This window comes from Penicillium soppii, assembly GCF_028829465.1.
Source record: "Penicillium soppii strain IBT 18220 chromosome Unknown utg000001l, whole genome shotgun sequence".
Lineage (NCBI taxonomy): Eukaryota > Fungi > Ascomycota > Eurotiomycetes > Eurotiales > Aspergillaceae > Penicillium > Penicillium soppii.
Window position 1 is genome coordinate 245,479 of NW_026643231.1, and position 21,351 is coordinate 266,829.

Below are 21,351 nucleotides of genomic sequence, written 5' to 3' on the forward strand. Positions count from 1 at the left end.
GAATGAGAACGATATTGTGTCCAACGGGAACATAAGTATTCGGGATGGACTCTCTCCCAATTGAAACTCCCCAAGAATAAAAGCCGACTTGTCGAAATAGACTCAAGAACCTTAATTAAAAAATAGCTTAAAGGATCCAAAAAAGGTATTTGCGTATTTGCGTATTTGTTTCAATGGTATCTCAGCAGTATGAAGGAAGTGGTAGAATGTAGGGCCATGTACCCAAGTAGATCCAAATTGATGAAAATGGGGGCAAACGATCCTTTTTCAACCCAATCCCAACCACAGCTAAACTTGATGGGCATGCTACTTCGATGGTCGTTTTACCGCAACTATTCCGAGCTATAACTTACTCAGGCAATAATAAAGTGGGTCACCAACGGCCTCTGCCGACCGCGACGCACCCGTCGTCAGTCATTTTCTCCCCTCCTGCATATTTTATACCCAATACCGTTTCAGAAAGCCGAATCTGGGGCCAAAACCAAGTCTATACCGAAAAAAGCCTTGGCTGGTTACTGCGATCTGCCCCATCCAGGAGGTATATGGTCCTCTTTATTGGGTAGTTCACAGCCTTGAGATTTTGACTTATCCTGCAGGTGTGTGATCCCTAAATCTGGAGACGCCCCTCATGCAGCCAATATACCTATCACGTTCTCACACACGGGTCAAACCGACATAGTGAACCGTTGCTATTCCCATTTCCTTTTTGGTGTCGTCCCGGGGACCTGGGTTCCCGGAGAGGACCGGGTTCACAATGGGGAAAAGAGCTGAAGAATGTCGGCGAAACTCATGGAGCCAGGTGGGTTTTTCATTTTATTATCAATTCTAGCTTTCATGATCATCCCACTGTGATCGAGACCGTTTTTGCGGAGACCATGCGGGTATGGCTTGAATGGGCTCCGATTAGGTTGAAACACTTTGCGTCATATGCATTAATATAATTATCTTTGAACTTTGTGGCTTGTTTCATTAACCGCTTCCATATCTTATAGTTCCCGGATCTACCCAGCGAAGAAGGAATTCTTCGTGATCGGGATGCCGAAAATATCTTGCCCTATGAAGCCGATGACTCGCCCTTCCCAGAAGTGCGGGCTGTTATTCAGCCAGTCAATGATTTAACCCTACCTGTGAATACGGTCCGCATGTGGACTATTGGTATCATCTTTACCATCGTATGTTCTATGCGACCGGGCGATTTGACGCCATGCTAACTACAGATACAGGTCGGGAGTGGGTTAAACCAATTCTTCAGTCTACGACAACCCAGTGTGACAATCAGTGCACTGGTCGCTCAGTTGCTGGCTTTCCCTATTGGATGCGCCTGGGCGAAATGGATTCCTCTCGGTCCGATGAATCCCAATCGGCATTTTAATATCAAGGAGCATGCTTTGATCACCATCATGGCAAATGTCTCTATTGGCTCTGCAGCAGCTACTCAAATCATCGAAGCGCTAGTCAAGTTCTATAATATGCCTTCTCAGGGTGGATTTGAAGTGCTATTATGTATTACCACCCAAATGTTCGGCTTTGGCTTGGCTGGTATGGCATCACGCTGGCTGGTCGGTCCAGCATCAATGCTTTGGCCTCAAGTGTTGTCAAACGCAGCACTTTTGACTACTCTCCACTCTCGTTCTAATGCCATAGCCGATGGTTGGCAGATTACGCGTCTTCGCTTCTTCCTTTATGTATTCCTTGGTGGCGCTATCTGGTACTTTGCCCCGGGATATCTCTTCACGGGTCTGAGCACTTTCACATTCATCTGCTGGATTGTGCCATCCAATGTGGTCGTAAACCAACTCTTTGGACAGACTACAGGATTGGGAATGTCAGTATTGACCTTTGACTGGGCACAGGTGGTCTACGCTAACCAAAGTCCCCTACTGGTGCCTTTCTGGGCTGGTCTAAATGTGATGGGATCCTTTGCACTGTTCTTTTGGCTTGTTTGCCCCATCGTTTACTATACCAATACTTGGTACTCTGCTCACCTTCCACTTCTCAATTCCAATACATTTGACAACACTGGAAGAACTTACAACACCAGTCGCATCATGGATTCGGACGGTGAGATCAACCAGGCTGCTTATCGATCCTACTCGCCTATGTTTCTACCGGCTGGTTATGCAATCACATTTGGCGTCGCTTTCGCCAATCTGACAGGCATCTTTTTCCACATCGGGCTGTACCATGGCAAGGACTTGTGGCAACAGTGGAAGGGCACAAGCAAGGAAGATATTCATGGTCGATTGATGTCTTCATATCAAGCTGTGCCCTGGTGGTGGTTCGTTGCAGTGACTGTTCTGATGTTTGTGTTGAGTATAGTGACCAATGAAGTGTGGCATACGGGCCTCCCAGCATGGGGCGTGCTTGTGGCTTTCGTGTTGCCTGTCGTCTACTTTATTCCCGTGGGCATCATCAAAGCTCTCACAAATATCAGCAGCAATCAACTCAATCTGCTGACGGAGTTTATTGGGGGATATGCCTTCCTAGGGCGGCCAGTTGCCAACATGGCTTTCAAGTTCTATGGATATGTCGCTGTCCAGCAAGGACTAGAGTAAGTATTTCTTCTCGTTTTACTTATTTTTTCGAAAAAACTAACTCTGTCTTAGATTTGTCGCCGACATGAAATTGGCCCATTATATGCACATTGCGCCACGACTACTGTTTGTCGCGCAGGGCCTTGCGACGCTGCTTGGTGCCATTGTTCAGTGTGGCGTCACAGTTTTTATGATCACCAGGATTGACGATGTCTGCACTTCTGATGCAAATGGCAACTTTACTTGCCCCCATGGAAAAGTCACATACTCATCTTCTCTCATTTGGGGTGCGTGGGTTTCATCTTTCTTTGGTCAAATATTTCTCTTCACAACTCTTGGCTAACCATGTTACAGGCGCCATCGGCCCAGGTCGACTGTTTTCTTCCGGACAGATTTATAGTAACCTGCTGTGGTTTTTCCTTGTGGGTCCTGTGGTTGTCATGATCACTTACTTTCTAGGTCGTCAATGGGAAAGCATCAATTATCTTTCTTGGCCTGTCGCTTTTGGTGCGATGAGCCTCGTCCCTCCAGCTACCGGCATCAGTTTCTCTTCTTGGTGGATCGTTAACTTGATATTTAACGGCTTAATCCGTCGCCGAAAACCCGCGTGGTGGTCAAAGTACAGTGTGTCTGTCTTTCATCCAAGGCTTTGATTCTCTTGCTAATTCTTCCCAGACTACGTGTTATCCGCCGCATTGGACTGTGGCGTTGCGGTATCAACAGTGATCATATTCTTCTGTATAACACTTCCTGCCGGGTCATTGAGCTGGTGGGGTAATACCGTGTCTTCTACCACAGCAGATGGCAAAGGTACACCTTACAAGGACCTACCAGAACGGGGGTATTTCGGGCCGGCGAAGGGTACATGGGAGTGATCATATTCCTTTCTTTTTTTCCTATCACTTTTTTTAGCGCGTACGTAAATATACATGCTGCTATACTTGTGTTGTTATCATACCTAGACTCTATACTCGTTGTGATTCAGGTGCTATCTGTGTTTTCTATATATATATAAATGCTTAATGTCTTTGAGAGTGTACATGGCAGGTATTAAAAACGGCGGTTCGGACCTCTTCTAATTGGGTTGGTGCCATTGGATTACATCAGATCCATGGATTTTATGCTTCTTCGATCATATTTTTATCGCGGTTCATTCTCGCATTAACGTTCACATATCAACTAAGTCTTGCATTTAAACCTTGACGGACCGCCCTCTCACATAAACCCTAACAATATTTCGATCGTCACCAGTCATAAGAAACTTCTCGAATATGACCTGGGTTGAATCCTCCTCTTCCACCGGACTCATCACGCCCGGAAGATCAAGATTGATGGAATGAATCTCAAGCGCATCGAACTCTTTGCCAACCGCGAAATTCCCAATCCGATCATCGAGACCACAAACCTGCGCACCACCCAGCGTAGCGAGAAAGAATCCTTCGTACAAAGATAGCGCAGGGTCTTGGCCCTTGGTCAACATCTGCTGAGCATTTGAGACAATGAAAGCCTGTTTCATAGCTTCCAGTATGGATGACGAGTAACCGCCGCCACTGTCAGTTCCCAGGCCCACTTTGATACCACGACGCAGGTATTCACGTATAGGTGCGATCATGTATTCTTGCATGGTGGTGTTAGCGATTGGGCAATGGGCGATTCCGCAGCCAAGCTTCTGGATCCGGCGGATTTCTTCTTCGTGAAGGAATATGCTATGGGCAAGAATAGACCGATCATTCAATAAACCATATCGCTCGTAAAGATCAGCTTCAGTGTCGAACTCTGGGAATAATTGTTTCGTGAACTCGATCTCATCCTTTGCCTCGTTGAAGTGTGTTTGGATTGGGAGATCCGGGTGTTCACGTGCGATAGCACCGATTCCATCTAGCAACTCGGGCTCACAGGATATCGCAAAACGTGGTGTCAGTATCGGTTTCACCAGATGATTATGTGGATCAAGGTTTTCGATGTGATCGATAAGCTCGCGCGTTTCGTGTAGAGAATCTGACACCGATGCATCCCGATACCAGTCCGGAGCATTCCGGTTCATGTTACACTTCCCCACGAGAGCGCGCTGTCCTTTCTCAAAACATACATCGGCGAGAATCCGAGTTGCGTGACCATGATGTGAGCCGTAGTATGACGCTGTGGTAATGCCTTGTTGTAAAAACCCCGCAACGCAAGAGGCATACATGCTCCTGGCATACTCAGGATCTTTGAACTTGGCTTCGTGGGCAAAAGTGACTTTATTCAGCCAATCGAGCAGAGAGATTCCTCTTCCAACACCCCGCTGTGCCCACTGTGGTGCATGGTTGTGGGTATCGACGAAGCCGGGGCAGATGAACTGCCCACGTTTGAGATGTTTCACTGGAAAAACATCGGGCGCATAGCCATTTTCTGAGATAACAGGGTTGATTTGGTCAGATTCCACGTTTGCTTGTAGGATCTCGATTTTTCCATCTTTGCCAATGAGCACGAAACAATTCTCCAGTATCTCAAGGTTATTCAGGCCTTGGGAATGGATGACTGTGCCATGAAAAGCAATGGGAAGTCCCGATGCTGGGGTAGGTATCTTGTTTGACGCATCCATCAGAAGGATAGAGAACTAGGATACTTAGTTCATTGTCAATAGAAGAAAAGAGAGAGAAAGTGAGGACTAGAACTGGAGGGATTGAGGGGCATTAATAATAACCCGCATATGCGCCCTCGATCTGATACATCAGAACCTGTGTATGCTCTACAATAGTATATAACTAGTTAGACAATATAACCACGCATGTATGTAAGTAATACTCTAGTCTACATACCTAGTAATGAGTTCGAGTCTCAAACCCCTTGCCATTCGAATTTCTTAAGATTAGAATAAAAATGATATCCCATCGTTTAAAGAGAGCTTTCAAAGTACAGAGAAGGAAAAAATAATGGAAAGTGTTAAAATATATGCTCACGGTCAAGGTAAACAGTACCTGCGCGGATTTGCTCGAGCCACCAATCTGCAAGAGTCTCAGCATGCTCCAAAAGGCCAAGATAATGTCTGCTAACCCTATTGAGTGGTAGGCCGATAGAGATACACCTTGGTCCTACACGAGATAGTGAAGAGCTCCCAGTAATGACATTGGCGGCTTTAATCTGATCGGCCACATATTGCATGATATCTTGATCACTATCCGTGGGACTGACATCTTCAAGGATGACAGTGACCCAGAAAGCATCATTATCGCAGGAATCCGCAACATGCCCACCGCCGCTCATAAACACACTATTTGGCATTTGAGTTCGCTTTGATGATCCAATTAACTGGGAAACTTCTGGAGGGTACTCACCTGTGTGAGGAGAACGGTTCATTATTGTTGTTTTGATGACCATACTGTTGACTTAATACTCGAGGGCACTCGGGCAATTTATAGGATGAACGCTGAGAGATCAAATAGTTATATTGAAGGCTAGACGAAGACCTTGTGTACTCACAATGGCATTGACAGTCTTTGACGAGATGCTCTATGTTCCATGTCAAAGGGCACACCAATACTCTTTGTATTCATTCATGTATAAAACACCGTTCTAGCTTGAAGCAACAAGCTCTTTGTGCAGAATGGATGAAAATATAGTAACGGGAATGCAAAATCAACCACAAAGTATCGTACTGATAAACTTCTCTGAAATAGATTGAAACTCCGTCTACCACCCCAGAAATGTCAGGTTTAGATACAAAAGAGAATCGTTCAAAGGGTATAGTATGATGCCATTTCCTCTTGGAACCAATTGTACGAGTAGAAGAGCTGATCTGCCATCTGTGGATCGATCATCGGGATTGCCCCGCTGTTGTCCACGAGTAAAACGTCGTCCAGAATGGGAGCCATGGGAACCGGAGGTGGGGGTGGTGCAGCCAAGGACATTAAGGGTTGAGGGGGTATAAGTGTAGGTGGAGGGGGTGGCTGTGATTGGTATTGTGGATGATGATGATGCTGCTGTTCGAGTTGTTGTTGTTGATAAGCCATTTGGCTGAAGACCATCGTACTCTGGTGTCGGAATGTCTCCGCCAACCGGTCTACCCCAGGTCGACGCTTTCCAAACTCCTCAAGGAGCACGACAACCGCTTGAATTCCACGGCGCATTGTTTGTTCCTCGGGATGCCAGGGGGCGGGCTGAGACTCGCGTAACGAACGAGCATTCTGCTCTAGGCACCACAAAATGGTAATTCCTGCAAAGTACAATTGACTCAGCGTCAACCAAATCCATTTCAGCTTGCCAATTGAGTAACTGTCCCAGTATGATCGAATGACTTGGATGCTGGAGTCGCCACAGCTGACGATACTAGTCACGTCCGGTGTCGGGTTACGGGGACTTGGGCGGTACATCAAAAGTAACGTTGTATAGTAAAGATAGTCATAATACGAGGTGGAGTAGAGAAGCGCGGACGGATAGACTGGAGCCGACATGCGCCACTCATCGACCTCTCGGCGGAATTGACCGAGAGTGACGACCACTTCCTGAGGGGATGGTCGCGGTAGACTACTGTAAACTGCACAGAAACGGTTAGATGCGACAAAGAAGTAGAACAATCCTGAACACTCACGATATTGGTAGATACGCGAAAATATTCGTCGTAGACGAATCACCTGTAGCGGAATGGTCATCCCACTCGCACCAGGTGCTTCGATCCCATCGTCGTTCAATTCACGCAGGAGGCTCACGCTGATGTCGTCGTCGGCGATGCCCAATGGTCGGCCCAACGTGCTCGCAATTAGACGATCCAGGTTGTAAAGACTCCAGAAGGCGCGTTTTGCCATCTCTTCCTCCGCGACGCTAGGATATGACCTTATTTTATGTAGACCAATGCTGGTCGCCAGCCTCATTGTCGCGCCCAGCACATGCCATATACTTGGCCCGGCAGTTGCAAACATGGTATATAGAGCCAGCCCTAGCAATGCCCTCACAGCAGGCAAGTCTTCATTCTGCAATGCCAATGGGAGAGTCTCCTGACTGGCATGGTAGAATTCAGCTGCTTTTGTGTGGTCTGCCGATCCAATCAGAAGCGATATGGCCATGATAATATGATATGAATTATGGGTCTCCGGCGATGGGACACCTCCAGTATAGATATGGCGTAGATGACCCATGAACTCCGGGCGGGACATGAATGGGTATTGGTAACCCATGCTGTCAAAATATTGTCCAGCTAACCGCTCGGCTTCCTCCAGCGATGACAAGCGCATGACCCGCGGCGCAGCCGAGGGTCGTGCTACCGACGGCCGGCGATGCTCCAACTGGTCGCGAAAGATCTCCCCGACATTTGGGAGCTCAGTACCTACTCCGGTCGACGCCTCTGAGGGCCCCGCAGTCACAGATGAGTGACCGCTACCAGTCGGACTCGGTACTGAGTTCACAGGACGATTGCCTCCGGTCGCAATCATCGCAGGGACCTGGTACCACCAATCCGGATCTCCCTCGCCGTCGACTGGGGTCCCTGTTGGCAATTCCGCCACTGAAAGACCAGACTTGCGGCGCACAACCTCCTCCAGCCATCGTACTCGTTTTTGTAAATTCTCCAATTGATCGCGGGGAACGGAGGCGCTAGCGACTTGGGGACCGGGCGGTGGGATAGTACATCGGACTCCGGCGCGAGTACAGGCAGAGCAATTGGGGTATCGAAAGTCACATTTTTTCTTTCTCTTGCGACAGAAGTCACATGCGGTCGACACTCGTTTGCTGCGAGAGGGGCTGGACGCGTCGATCGGTTCATGCGACGGGTACAAGGGTTGCGCTGGCCAAGTAGGTGACGGGGTATAATTATTGATCGAATCCAAGCGGAACTTGCCCAGCTGGTCACGGAAATCCTTATTCCCACTGGTCATGTTGTCCTCTATCCATCTCAATCACCGTCATTGAAATGATTTATGAAAACATTCGCATAAGAAGAGGAGAAGTGGAGGAAGAAGAGCTTAGCGGAGTTAATTCGCTTACCGGGGACCGATTGCCGACCGCCACCGACATCCCTCTGCACCTGTTGCCCCGGTGGTATATCATCTTCATCGTATACAACTTTTCAGTTCTTTACAAGTTTAATGAAATTTCCTTGAGTCTTTGATAAATTTATGCAATCTCTTTTGAATTGTCGAATTACTGAATTATCTGACGTATTTTTGAACACGAGACCTGATCTGCAAAGGCACGGCACGACACGAGGGAATTCCCCAGGGTATCATTGGCACTAAATAGAATAGAAAGATGATCTCAATACATGTGATTCGTTAATATTTTGCCCCTTGATCAAACGTATTCCCCGAGTTCTGCAGGCCAAGAGATTCCTCGCGTTTTGAAACATCTCAATCATTCCATTGGCCTCTCAAAGATCCTTCGGTGGATCGATCGACATACATCTATACCCGTGTGAAATCATTGGATCGTATCTTTTATACTAATCTTGGGACAACATTAGTGTGAATGATGTTATTTCGGGATACGATACAAACTATACCATTCCAAGGCTGGCTCGTATATCATCCCAGATATAAATCGAGCCTTGTTCTTCCAAATCTTGGAAACAATACTCCTTACTGACTCAATTCTCCAACTTTCAGGATGAAAATCGCCGCTTTACTCCTTGTTCTCGCTGCTGCTAGCGCAAGTCCCCTTGAGACTCGCGCCAGTGGTATTCAGGGGTTCGATATCTCCAGTTACCAAGGCACCGTCGACTTTGCTGGTGCGTATGGTGACGGTGCTCGCTTCGTCATGATCAAGGTATGCTAAGACCGAAGCCGACATATAATCTTACTATCATGCTGACCATACCAGGCGACAGAAGGCACCACCTACGTAGACAAGACTTTCTCTAGTCACTACGAAGGTGCGAGTAGCGCCGGTCTGATTCGAGGTGGTTACCACTTTGCCCACCCCGACAGTAGCTCCGGTGCCACCCAAGCTTCTTACTTCCTTGCCCACGGTGGAGGTTGGTCCGACGATGGCAAGACCCTACCCGGCATGCTGGACATTGAATACAATCCATCTGGTGCAACCTGCTACGGCCTCAGTAAGTCCGCCATGGTCGCTTGGGTCAAGGACTTCGGTGAAACCTACAAGACCAAGACAGGTCGATACCCCATGATATACACCACGGCCGACTGGTGGAACACTTGCACCGGTGGCAGCACAACTTTCAGCAAGGATTACCCCCTGGTGCTGGCTCGCTATAGCACTTCTGTTGGTACTATCCCCGGTGGCTGGCCTACCCAGAGCTTCTGGCAGAACTCGGATAAATATGCCTATGGAGGTGACTCGGATATTTGGAATGGTAGCGAAGCCTCTCTGAAGACATTCGCCAAAGGGGCTTAAAGCCAAATATCCTGTTGGGTACTTGTGTATATGCTGGGTTTCAATACTTATTAAGACTTACATGTTAGGTGACTCGCCTTTCTATGTATTTTATACAGTCAAGTAGTTTAGTCCTTTCTTCTCTACACATCGCAAAATACAAAATTCCTAGAGAGTTTCCTTAATAGGCTATTCCCACCATACAATTTTACGTTTTTACCACCAGTACTATAGCCGAATAAAAACCTATAGGCTTGATCCTGAACATCGAAACTCTGGGAAGGAGTAAAAGAGATATAAAATCTTGGAAGACGTCACTCATGATGGAACAATACATATTAAAGATGAGAAAGTTTACAGTACATGGTATAGAGCGGTCTAAAATAGGGCATCTTCAGGCATCACACCTTCGCAGTAGTTATGTATGCATAATGACTCATTCTTATTCATGTTCATTTCGGTGGCTCTGATTGGTTGACTCTCTATCTAAGGTTTTTTGATGCCACATAGATTTATGCTACAGTAGAATTTGAGAACAGATTACCCATGAGATATTCACGCTTCCTTTCCCAGCGCCTCACTCAGATAATTAATTCAGTCAAGGAAAGCCCCACAAGCTTTCGTGATGTATCTCTGGTAGATGACCGAAGTTACCGTAATAACAGTTCTGGTATCTAGCAGAACATACTTGCCCGAACGCCCGGTGGCCTTAAGCTAGAATTCGAAAACAGATGACCCCTCAGACACTCCTACTCGGTTTCTTAGGCTATAGCCGAAGCCACGGTAATCCTTACGACGTTAGTTAATATTGTGTTATAGAACGTGTTAGGAACTAACGTATACCGCGTATACTATGTGTTTTAGAGATGGCGACTGGCTTCCAATGGCGACTCGCTTACCGAATACGTTAGCATCTAATGAGTTATTATAAATTATGTTATCCTGTCGGATGTTCTAGGGAGGGGCGGGTGCAGAAAGCGGGGGCTTGGGCATCTCTCACTTCCTCGTTATCCTACAACTCGACATCAATTCATTGCTTGCTCAACTTGAATCCACATCCAATTCACAATGCAACCAATTTCTGAAATTGACTGGGACAAAGGTGATAAGGATGGGCTTGTCTCCGTCGGTTCCCATAAACTCTATCTGTCCGTTTCGGGGCCAGATCGCAAGCCTGGAAAGCCTATCGTCGTTCTCATGCAAGGCGTTGGCAGCACGATCGATGAGTGGATTGTAGTGCGAAAGCTTGTGGTTCCATTTGCTCGTTGGTTGAACTATGATCGTTCAGGGATGGGTAGGAGTGAAGGTCCCAACCAAGCACCACCAAGCATATCTGCAGCATCAGTCGCAGCAGAGCTTGATACTCTCTTAAGGAACGCCGGTATTGAGCCTCCGTTTATCATTGTCGCTCACTCCTGGGGAGGCTACACTTCTCGCGAGTTTCTGGAACTCAGGCCCAATGATGTCGTGGGCATGGTGTTCGTGGATTGCAATACTGAACGTTTCTTTGACAGTGGTGCGTGGGGATGGGACGTTTTCTATCCAGTCCTCGGTGGCCAAGATTTTTTTGAAACCACCGGTCTTGCAACGTCCCATGTCCTATCCGAGGAGGAGTGGAAAGCCGTCAAAGACGAGCAGGCTGATCCCCGACATCAAGCCACCGAGGCTGCTGAGTTGCAGGCGGTGCCGAATGACAGACGAGCATTGGTCCACAAGAACCAACTCGAAAAGCTACTTCTCAAGGATCATCCGGTCAGTGTCATCATTGCGGATACACCTAAAGATTTCCAGAAAATGTATGACTTTGGAGTGGCCGCAGGCAATGGAACAGAACAAGAACGAGCTCTGTTTCGAAAATGTCTCGATAGATGGCGCGAGATGAATGAGGATTGGCAAAGAGAGCTTTTGAGGCTTTCTCGTCTCAGCAGATTTGTTCGTCTGCATTGCAGTCACAATGTGCAGCTTTTACAACCACAGAGCATAATTCAAGAGATACAGTGGACAATGGATAGCTGCAGCTAACTCTCGATCTGCTAATGAAATCTTGAGATCCCGGCTTGCAAGCCGTATGTATGCATAATGACTCATTCTTATTTATGACAATTTTGGTGGTTCTGATTGGTTGACTCGCTATCTAAGGCTGTTTGATGCCCCATGTAACTAGATTTATGCTACAGGATTAGATATTTAGATCTGGCCCTTGCCAGTTTCTTCTGACTTTATTGAGGTAAAATCTAGGATAATCTGTCGGTTATGGCATACGCTTTTTACCACTCTTTCGATAATCTCGACAATTTTTCCATTGGTGTCATTTTGACCGTCCTATTGGGATCCCTCGTGGCCCTCAGATGGCGAACAAAAGAACCAACTATCCCAATTGTCAACTCGTATCGTTGGGATATGACGTTGAAAATAGCTCACGCGGAGTTTATCTCGAATGCCAGGGGACTAATCAAAGAAGGGGTGCAAAAGGCAAAGTCACTCGTTCTCCTACAAAAAGGAATGTACACTTACTAGTTATATAACGCTCCAGTTTAACGGCCATTTTGCATCATAACAACGATTGGCTCTCGAATAATTCTTCCAGCATCTTATACAGACTGGCTTAAAACATGTTCCGATTTGGATCATCAGAAATATGTCCATGATGTTTGTTGAAGATTCTTCTATCAAGGCCATATTGCTAACTCACAAATTCAAATCAGGAATACTTCGCCGCCTATCCCGGAATGGAAGGTCAGAAAGTTGTGACGGATCCCCGAAAAATCCTGATCAATGTTACTGAAACGAAATTAAATAATCAAGATAGTCGTGAGTGCGGGCTGCTCATCAATGTTTGAAACGCAGGTCTTACTGACATGACACCCTATAAAAGAGTGTGAACTGTTTCACGAACACATTTCGGACGCTCTGGGGGGGGCCTGGACAGACGATACTGGTATGATCTCCTTATCGTCGTTTCGTGTTCCCCAATTAACATCTATTTCAGGCTGGCATACGATTGACTGGTCACAACATGCAGTTAGCTTCATTGGACGCATGTCTGCATCTGTTTTCGTAGGGCCTGAGCTAGCACGCAATGAGGAATGGCAAAAGCTCATTCTCACTTCCACCATGAATACCTTTATGGGTGTCCGATCACTTCGTGCTTGGCCTGCCCTTCTTCGCCCGTTTGTGCATTGGTTTTTACCAGAATTTTTACCAGAATTTCGAAAATGCCGTGAGCAAATGCATCTTGCACGTCTTATGCTGCAGCCAGTCTTTGACCGCAGAATGAGGGAGAAGGCCCCAAACCCCAAGGACACAATCCAGTGGCTGGACGAAGTCGCCGCAGGACGCCCTTACGATGCCGCTGCGGCTCAAATCGCATTTGCAATAAGTGCAATGCACACGACTTCTGAATTACTCAAGCAGGCTATTTTGGATATCTGTATTAATCCAGAGCTGGTTCCTGTTCTACGAGAGGAAGCAAGGAAAGATGTTGAGGAAAGTGGCTGGTCAACCGCAGGAGTTTTCAAAATGCAACTTCTGGATAGCGCAATAAAAGAAGAGATTCAGCGAATCAAGCCCGGGAGCCTAGGTATGCGGTGACTTCTATTCCTTTATGATTCTTGTTACAGATTACTGATCCTGCTACCATAGTAAACCTTGAACGGAAGGCTTTGCGAGACGTTGTTCTACCCAATGGCATGACGATTTCCCGTGGAACCAACCTTGCCGTTGACTCTTCTGTGATGTGGGACGCTGCAATATATCCAGACCCTTTCAAATACGACCCATATCGTTTCCTTCGCCTACGGGAAGCTGGGAGTGCTACTGCAGCACTTGCATCTACGAGTCCCGAGCATATCGCCTTTGGAATTGGCAAGCCTATCTGTCCTGGGAGATTCTTTGCCAGTAATGAAGTCAAAATTGCCTTGGCAATGATTTTGCTGACGTATGATGTGAGAATTCCTCGAGGTATGAAACCAAAGGTTGTGGAGATGGGCTTTGAGATGTTAAGCGACCCAGACGCAAGACTAGAGATCAGAAAACAGCAAGAGTCATAGCAACTGAGCTTGGCTATCTCTCTGTCGTATCAGGATCGATTGGACAGTATCATTCTATGGTCACTTTCGATACACACCTATGCACTAATATACTTCGTCGTCATATGTAACTGATGCAGCAGATCAATGAAACTTCTAAGCAAGCCGTTAAACTCAATTCCATGGTTAGCAAATGAAGAAATTCATGCAATTCGTAAACTCGTTATGGAATGGTGGTATCGCCCGAAAGCCAGATTTTGTCACGAGTCGCCCATGCTCTATTTTCAATTTCTCGGCATTGGTTCTTCAAACCAAAACACCCACGTGCTTTGAGTGTTGATTTCAAGATTGTCACGACTTGATTGTAGTCCGACATGCTGCATTTTCTGTGGTGCAAATGCTAAGTGTGTCAATCCAGTATGATCTGCATACTCTCCAATTATGCTATCAGTGCTGGAAGCCTGCTCCCGAGGAAATATCAAACCCTGAGTACAGCATCCATATCCAATCATCACAACCACCCCTTGCTGGGGAAGAAGGGAGTATTTTCCCATCGTGTACAGCAGTTCCCTAAAGGCGGGAATGACTATCAAGCACACGGCTGCGATGGTCCAATTGTCAAGGTAAAGATGAGTGACAGGCCAGCGCTGGCGAATACCGAGCAAAAGAGCGCAGCTAGATAACATAACAAGCAAAAACCCCAGAGGCATGTTTCGATACCAGAAGTCATTGGATGTCCACGAGAGCGACGTTTCGGTATAGAGAGACGGAGGTAGACCCATGACCCATTATATGGGGTATGGGGTATTCCACGGAGACTATTCAGGGCCTTGATCAGCCAGCCATCTGCAAGAATGACATCGTGCTCAAGGATAAAGATGTACGGGGCGTCAGCTTCAAGGTATCGGTTGAAGTGGTAAACATACACACTGATTGCAGTCAGACACGAGAGTCAGTCGGCATTTCAACAAGATATAACATACAACCCTTTTATAGAAGTTACGTTCTTCTTCCAGCTTCTTCAAATGATGTAGCTCGTTCTCAGTGGAATTGTAAGTCAATACAACGTCTACCACGCGGTCTAGCCATCGTTGGCCCCAACTAGGATGTTTGCTGGAAACGGTACTCTCAACCAAGACTGTGAGGTGAAGGCATGGTAATCCCCCGGGTGTAGATCACTCAGTAGCAAGCCTGCGGTACCTTCAAAGTAATTGTCTCTGTCGCTATCCACTGTGGCGAGTGCGGCACACATTAGAGGACTAGGTTTGCCCAACAACTGATCACCCCGAAGTTGTTAATCTCATTGAATAGATTGTTGAAATTGGCAATGTAATGAATCGCTTGATGTTCTCATAGACTGTATTTTCACGCAAAAACATGAGAGATATCAAAAAACGCCGAATGAGAATCCCGCCAGAAGCATAGGCGGCAGTATCGAAAGACGAAAAAGTAAACGAAGGCGACCACCAGCAGAACTTTGGCAGCATTTTGTCCGAAAAGTTGATGCAGAGACAATTGGATTCTAATAGTGCCATTGATGGCTGATCATGTTGACAAAACCAAAGATGAGAAAAGAAAAGAAAAAAAAGATGAGACCGGGGCCGTATCGGGGTACAAATGAGGGTTAGTGGCATTTATTCTGACATGCCCCGGGGCCCTGTTCTGCTACTACTAAAACATGCACTTTCCTTCAACCCTCCTTTCTCTCTTTTCTTTTTTTCCCTTCAATTCGTTTATTAATCCTTTTTGTTGCTTTTCACTACCAAATAATGCATCTCATTCAATATGCTACTGAAGCAGATGGCCCAGCACTTGCTAAAGTCAATGTCCAAAGCTTCCAAAGCCGCCTTCTCCTCGGCGCAGTTTGGCCAGAGTCCGACCAAAACACGATACAGGAATTTAAAATCCATGTCGGAATGAGACATCTTGCAAATCCTAATATGCACGTTGTCAAAATTCACAACGACAGTGGGGAATTGGTCACCTATAGCCGCTGGCAGTTTCCGGCCTCACTTGGGGAAAGCCATGTCACACTAAGTGATGAGGCTGCTTTGATTCTCAAGAATATCGATGCATACACACCGAGGCCAATGAATGAGACGGTTTACAAAGCCTTCAAACAACTCCTGGCAGAAGCTCGCGAACGACACACCAGACCAGATGACATCCGTTGAGTGACCCCGCATTGCCGAGGAGGTATCTTACTTATACACTACAGTTCTTGACTTGTTAGCGACCTTACCAGAATACCAGGGGCAAGGATATGGCTCAGCAATCTTGAAATGGGGTATAGAAAAAGCAGATGCTACCAAGTCACGCATCTTCCTCGAAGCAACCCCCGCGGGGGTTCCGCTATATCTCAAATATGGATGGAGGCACTTGGAAGAGGTGACGATGGACCTTGCACAGTATGGAGGGACTGGAGTGGAGTCTTATTATATGATGATGCGGGATCCCGTTTTATAATTGCTTTGTACTCGCTTTATCCTTACACATGTCCATCAATTGGCTTATATAGATGGGATCTGCATCTTTTTCGATCTTACCTACCGAGTCAGCTAAGTAGCGTTCTTAATTGGAGTTAAATCCTACCAATTTAATTAATCACACTCATATGTATATGAACTCATGGATAAATGCAAAGCCGGAGTCTCGGGAATTTGTCACTTCCCCGATGCGGGGAGATTTTTAAGCGTGCCGAGCGACCTATATGTAGGTACATTGTCTCTTTCTTTTTTCTATTTTGCTTCTTTCGTATATTTCTCTCATTAAAACACCATGACTTACAAATTTGCAATTCTCGATGACTACCAGGGCATTGCGCCCGCATACTTCACGCACGAGTCACGCGTCGAGAGTTCTAGCTTCCCCGAGACCCTTGACCCCCGCGATCCTACACAACACGATGCTCTCATCCAACGACTCTTGCCCTTCGATATCATTCTAGCAATGCGCGAGCGAACACCTTTCTCTGCCAAAACAATCGCCGCCCTTCCCAATCTGAAACTTCTTCTGACCACCGGTACTCGCAATCTGGCCCTAGATCTCGAGGCATTCACGTGTGCCAAGGTCCCTGTCGCGGGAACCGAGGGCCGACCGCCTGGTGTCAATTCGACTGTGCAGCATACATGGGCATTGATATTGGGACTCGCCCGCAATCTCGCCCGCGATGATGCAGCTGTCAAGCGTGGCGCGTGGCAAGGCTCTCTGGGGGTCAATCTGTCGGGAAAAACACTGGGACTGCTCGGCTTGGGGAAGCTAGGCTCACAAGTAGGAAACATTGCGAGTCTGGCATTCGGCATGAAGGTTTTAGCCTGGTCCACAAACCTGACACAAGCAAAGGCCGACGAGCAAGCCCAGGCTCAAGGTCTTCCTGCTGGTACCTTTGTTGTCGCTGCATCCAAAGAGGAATTCTTCAAACGGTCCGATATCGTCAGTGTGCACAGCGTTTTATCAGATCGAAGCCGCGGCATTGTTGGCTCGGCTGAGCTGGCAAATATGCAATCCTCTGCATTTATTATCAACACTTCGCGTGGTCCGTTGATCGATGAGAATGCGCTCCTGGAGACATTGAATGCAGGCAAGATTCGTGGCGCCGCGCTAGATGTATTTGATCCAGAACCGTTGCCTCTCGATAGTCCCTGGCGAACCACTCCCTGGGGACAAGATGGGCGCAGTGAGGTGCTGTTGACCCCTCACATGGGATATGGAGAAGAAGATCTACTGCGAGGATGGTATCGAGAAACTGCAGAGAATTTGGAGAGATGGCTAGATGGAAAGGAACTATTGCGCAAGATGAATTAAGATAGGTTTAGAGACCCATATAGATGTAAATTGTACTCCGTAGTTGTGACTCCAACCTCATTGAAAATGCGGGGGTACATACTCCATTCTACCTACATATGTACATATGTAGGCAGTCTTGAATATTAACCAAGTTGCAGGTCGAATTTCGGCTACACAACTTGAGAATTCATTGAAGGATGTACCACTGGGAAGATCAAAGAAGTCAGGATACCCGACGTACAGGGTGCTATTATGTACGAATTGAATTCTATTTCTTTTCTCCGTTGGAGGCCGAGAGACATAATATACAATAGTGTACGGAGGACTAGGTAATTTGCATGTGGACATTCACCGAACGACGAATACGATCAACCACTAGACGATCCAAGTCCCCACGCGAGCCTAAAGATCCACGACTAATGCCAATGGACTTTAGTGGATGCGGGTTAATCGCTTTTAGGCTTACTCTCCGCGTTGTCGTCATGAGCCTCGGTCAAAGGAATGCGCATCTCTCTAAGCTTCCCTCGGTTGAAGGAATGTCTTAAATAACTCTAAAATCCCTCAATTCCCCTCCAATTCCCTTCGTTTAAATATATTTTGTACTCAAACTCCGAGATATTCTTCTTCTTTCTTCCTTTCTCTCTCTCTTTTTCTCTCTCTACAACATGGCTCCATCCGCAGATCCCATTTCCGTGTCCCCCGCACCCCTCGCCGGCTTCTCTGCCCCGACCCATCCCGAGCGTCTGCGCGTCGACCGCAGCACCAAAGCATTTGGAAGCGGAGCCACTTCACTTGTTGATCTCCCTGCGGGCGCCATTTTTGCCAAGATCACCACGGCTACTCCCGGAAAGAAGGCCTACACAAGCGTACAGACCGGCCGCGACAGCCACATCGAGCTCAATTCCGACTTGGTCTACTGCAATCACTCCTGCGCGCCATCATTGGTCTTCGACATGGGTCGCATGGAAGTGCGGGTCGTGGATGGCCGTCCTTTGAAGACTGGTGACGCCCTCACTTTCTTCTACCCGAGTACCGAGTGGGAGATGGATCAACCATTCCAGTGCACCTGCGGAGCGGGTGAAGGAGTCTGCAGAGGCTGGATCTCTGGAGCCAAGACCATGTCTAACGAGGAATTGGATGGATACTGGCTCAACGGCCACATCGCGGAGCTATTGGGCGAGCGCAAGTGAGCAATTGAGAAGGCAAGGGGCAGGCATCCCCAGTGGACGACAATGGACGAGGAAATGTGCTATAGAACGAAAACAAGATATCCGATAGAGAATAGATACCAGATGAATTAAGCAAATTATGAAAAACAGTCTATAACTAAATCCATGAAAGCATTCAAAGCTCTCACTCTTAACTACCAGCTCCCGCGATCATTGCAAATTGCAACATTCTCCGGCGATCCATTTCCTTCTTCAACATCATCAAACAAGTCGCAATCACAACTGCCTCATCTAGTTTGTGCAATTGCAATTCAACTTCATCGATTTGCAGCTCACCACCATTCCCCGCGGTACACTTTGACGTTCCCGGGGTACGAGTATCCACCCCGCGGACCAGCTGTGCAATCCTGGCCTTCTTCTCTCTGGTCTTCCCCATTTTCTCAATCGCGCGGAAAACAATAAGGTTAACTTTCCGACCGTCCGCCAGTTTCTCCTTCGCATATCCCCATTCAAATTGTCTTCCTCCAGGCATCACAAATTGCATAGTACGTGAAGTCCAATTTCCATTGACCGTCACCTGTTCGGACTCATTGGCCTGAAGCAAGTGCAAGACGGGATCTCGGTTCGGACCGAAGAAGTATTCAGTCCGGATCAGACTTCCGCTTTGGTTGGATAAAACAGCATTGCCCGATGAGATTTTATCACGGGTAGAGAGATAGGCCTTTGTTCCGTCTTCGTTGTAAATAGACACTTCAGTCTGACGAGATGGTACTGGAAGGCGGAAGGCGCCGATGCCCCGCGCATTAACAGTCAGAGTACGCGACGGTTGAAATAATGTCTCGGAGTCAGAGAGTGTGCATAGAGTGCTTCCAGACTTTACGGATAAGGCTGAAGCATAGGTCTCTTCTTTGACTTGAAGTGTAGTAGTCATAACGGAAGTGAGTTATGAACTTGATTGAAGTGCACATCATAGGGTCGAGGGCGAATTATATAGATCAAACGGTGAATACGACAGTTTCCTAATTGGGCGATTGACCCTTATTTCAATTGCTTGGCATTTCGTATTACTTCCAAGGTTCGCCCTGCTGAGCCACAGGGCCACTTTCACTGCCCATATGCACTTGATTTTCCCGTACCCGTTGAATAGCATCTAGGATATAACTTGGTTGCTTTGGGTAGTGTTCGTATTGGAAATGACATTGATCGTCATTCTATCACGGGTATCATGATATCGCTGAATATTTACACGAAACTCAGCCACCCTCTGATTCTCTTTTCGACTCTTTGTCACGAAGGTATGCATCTGATACAAGAGACCCATGAATTACTCGGCGTGAAACGATCCAGGGGAAAGACTTAATGTTCCCGGCCATCATTTGATAAATGGGGTGCGGGATGATGAGCAACTCCAATAACCAATCCAGATCGATCTGCATAGGGTCTTTTAGGCTTGCAAACAGAATCAACTATGGACTCGTCAGTCAAACACACGTCCATCACTGGAAATAGCCCATACCTTTTGCGTGAACGCAAAGTGAAAGAGAGATCGAGTTGCGGGATCACTAAGTTGTTTTGACCCCCGCAGCTTGAGAAGGTGCTGAATCCCAGTGACGTGGGTACTCATGAGGCTCTGACGCTCACTGTTGATATCTTCAAACAGCATGAGCATAACCATCGTCCCCAGCGTTCCATCTTGAACAGCATCTTTTACCGATTCCAGCGCCAGGTTCAACTGTTTTAGAGCTTGGCCATACCTCCTCCGAGCCTTAACTTCAAGAAATGACACCTCTGCATGATTCACCTTTGATACAAATGCTGCAGCATCCAGTGCTGCACCCAAGCTAGCCAAGGGCACCCCATCAGCCTTCTCATTTTGACATAATGTGTACAACAACGGAATGAAGTCGAGGGGGCCAGGACTACCATCTGGTTCTGTTGGTAAAGTGAACTGGTCCAGGAAATAGCAGTGACTGTGATGTTCCCATGAAGAGTCCTGCAGAAATCGAGGCATCGATAAATCGGCATCAGGTGCTCGAACGCCACTGGCAGGTGGAACAACGAGATTCCTCCCATTTGTTATACCCTCCAATCGCTTTTTTTCTCCTCCCTTTTGTTCTTTACGGACCAATCTCTCGTTTTGTTTTTTCCCTGCGAAATATGAGGGGTGCAGTTTTTTCGTACCCGGGAAACTCCCTGCCGTATACAACACAAATACCACAGGAAGGTTTCCTCTCATCACACTGCCCTCGTTAGGTTCTGCCCACTTCATGTATATTCAATTCCGCTCACCTTGACTTTCCTCTTTCTGCATAGAATACATCCTTGACTCCGACGGAGTCCTAACATATTCAATCGAATCTCATTGCGTCTTTGATGGAAACACAGATGGACGCAGCGTTGATCTCCCTGATCGCTTGTCGATCACCTTCCCAATCTGGAACTTCGTGATCTGGGAACACTGATCCATTTATCCTAATTGTTGATTGGCTGTGCTTCTCATAATCTGGAAAGGCCAAACTAATTTTGGAT

The 21,351-nt window shown here is 47.1% G+C and overlaps 13 protein-coding genes across 13 annotated transcripts; 7 read left to right on the top strand and 6 right to left on the bottom strand.

Annotated features, from left to right (window-relative positions):
* Positions 1-992: 992 nt before the first annotated feature.
* Positions 993-3,409, top strand: optF (uncharacterized protein; the record flags this gene model as incomplete). Its single annotated transcript, XM_057235603.1, has 5 exons — positions 993-1,172; positions 1,224-2,551; positions 2,607-2,821; positions 2,889-3,158; positions 3,210-3,409. Coding segments are annotated over 5 exons (2,193 nt in total), but the record flags the coding sequence as incomplete, so codon positions are not given.
* Positions 3,410-3,726: 317 nt separating this feature from the next.
* On the bottom strand, positions 3,727-5,118 carry N7529_000073 (putative guanine deaminase; the record flags this gene model as incomplete). Its single annotated transcript, XM_057235604.1, has 1 exon — positions 3,727-5,118. The coding sequence occupies one exon, from the start codon at positions 5,116-5,118 to the stop codon at positions 3,727-3,729; it is 1,392 nt and encodes a 463-aa protein (XP_057102407.1).
* Positions 5,119-5,459: 341 nt separating this feature from the next.
* On the bottom strand, positions 5,460-5,873 carry N7529_000074 (uncharacterized protein; the record flags this gene model as incomplete). Its single annotated transcript, XM_057235605.1, has 1 exon — positions 5,460-5,873. One exon carries the CDS (start codon positions 5,871-5,873, stop codon positions 5,460-5,462), a length of 414 nt encoding a protein of 137 aa, XP_057102408.1.
* Positions 5,874-6,250: 377 nt separating this feature from the next.
* N7529_000075 (putative C6 transcription factor) lies at positions 6,251-8,383 on the bottom strand (the record flags this gene model as incomplete). The annotated part of the gene is made up of 2 exons (XM_057235606.1): positions 6,251-7,050; positions 7,105-8,383. The coding sequence occupies 2 exons, from the start codon at positions 8,381-8,383 to the stop codon at positions 6,251-6,253; spliced, it is 2,079 nt and encodes a 692-aa protein (XP_057102409.1).
* Positions 8,384-9,110: 727 nt separating this feature from the next.
* Positions 9,111-9,860, top strand: N7529_000076 (lysozyme; the record flags this gene model as incomplete). Its single annotated transcript, XM_057235607.1, has 2 exons — positions 9,111-9,269; positions 9,324-9,860. The coding sequence occupies 2 exons, from the start codon at positions 9,111-9,113 to the stop codon at positions 9,858-9,860; spliced, it is 696 nt and encodes a 231-aa protein (XP_057102410.1).
* A 1,047-nt stretch (positions 9,861-10,907) lies between these two features.
* On the top strand, positions 10,908-11,861 carry N7529_000077 (alpha/beta fold hydrolase; the record flags this gene model as incomplete). Its single annotated transcript, XM_057235608.1, has 1 exon — positions 10,908-11,861. One exon carries the CDS (start codon positions 10,908-10,910, stop codon positions 11,859-11,861), a length of 954 nt encoding a protein of 317 aa, XP_057102411.1.
* Positions 11,862-12,953: 1,092 nt separating this feature from the next.
* Positions 12,954-13,888, top strand: N7529_000078 (cytochrome P450; the record flags this gene model as incomplete). Its single annotated transcript, XM_057235609.1, has 2 exons — positions 12,954-13,419; positions 13,482-13,888. The coding sequence occupies 2 exons, from the start codon at positions 12,954-12,956 to the stop codon at positions 13,886-13,888; spliced, it is 873 nt and encodes a 290-aa protein (XP_057102412.1).
* Positions 13,889-14,151: 263 nt separating this feature from the next.
* Positions 14,152-15,119, bottom strand: N7529_000079 (uncharacterized protein; the record flags this gene model as incomplete). The annotated part of the gene is given in 4 exon segments (XM_057235610.1): positions 14,152-14,542; positions 14,557-14,796; positions 14,813-14,968; positions 14,989-15,119. The coding sequence occupies 4 exon segments, from the start codon at positions 15,117-15,119 to the stop codon at positions 14,152-14,154; spliced, it is 918 nt and encodes a 305-aa protein (XP_057102413.1).
* Positions 15,120-15,636: 517 nt separating this feature from the next.
* N7529_000080 (GNAT family N-acetyltransferase) lies at positions 15,637-16,333 on the top strand (the record flags this gene model as incomplete). Its single annotated transcript, XM_057235611.1, has 2 exons — positions 15,637-16,036; positions 16,086-16,333. The coding sequence occupies 2 exons, from the start codon at positions 15,637-15,639 to the stop codon at positions 16,331-16,333; spliced, it is 648 nt and encodes a 215-aa protein (XP_057102414.1).
* A 312-nt stretch (positions 16,334-16,645) lies between these two features.
* N7529_000081 (D-2-hydroxyacid dehydrogenase family protein) lies at positions 16,646-17,671 on the top strand (the record flags this gene model as incomplete). Its single annotated transcript, XM_057235612.1, has 1 exon — positions 16,646-17,671. The coding sequence occupies one exon, from the start codon at positions 16,646-16,648 to the stop codon at positions 17,669-17,671; it is 1,026 nt and encodes a 341-aa protein (XP_057102415.1).
* Positions 17,672-18,318: 647 nt separating this feature from the next.
* Positions 18,319-18,843, top strand: N7529_000082 (uncharacterized protein; the record flags this gene model as incomplete). Its single annotated transcript, XM_057235613.1, has 1 exon — positions 18,319-18,843. The coding sequence occupies one exon, from the start codon at positions 18,319-18,321 to the stop codon at positions 18,841-18,843; it is 525 nt and encodes a 174-aa protein (XP_057102416.1).
* A 169-nt stretch (positions 18,844-19,012) lies between these two features.
* N7529_000083 (uncharacterized protein) lies at positions 19,013-19,753 on the bottom strand (the record flags this gene model as incomplete). The annotated part of the gene is made up of 1 exon (XM_057235614.1): positions 19,013-19,753. One exon carries the CDS (start codon positions 19,751-19,753, stop codon positions 19,013-19,015), a length of 741 nt encoding a protein of 246 aa, XP_057102417.1.
* A 546-nt stretch (positions 19,754-20,299) lies between these two features.
* On the bottom strand, positions 20,300-20,833 carry N7529_000084 (uncharacterized protein; the record flags this gene model as incomplete). Its single annotated transcript, XM_057235615.1, has 1 exon — positions 20,300-20,833. One exon carries the CDS (start codon positions 20,831-20,833, stop codon positions 20,300-20,302), a length of 534 nt encoding a protein of 177 aa, XP_057102418.1.
* Positions 20,834-21,351: the final 518 nt, after the last annotated feature.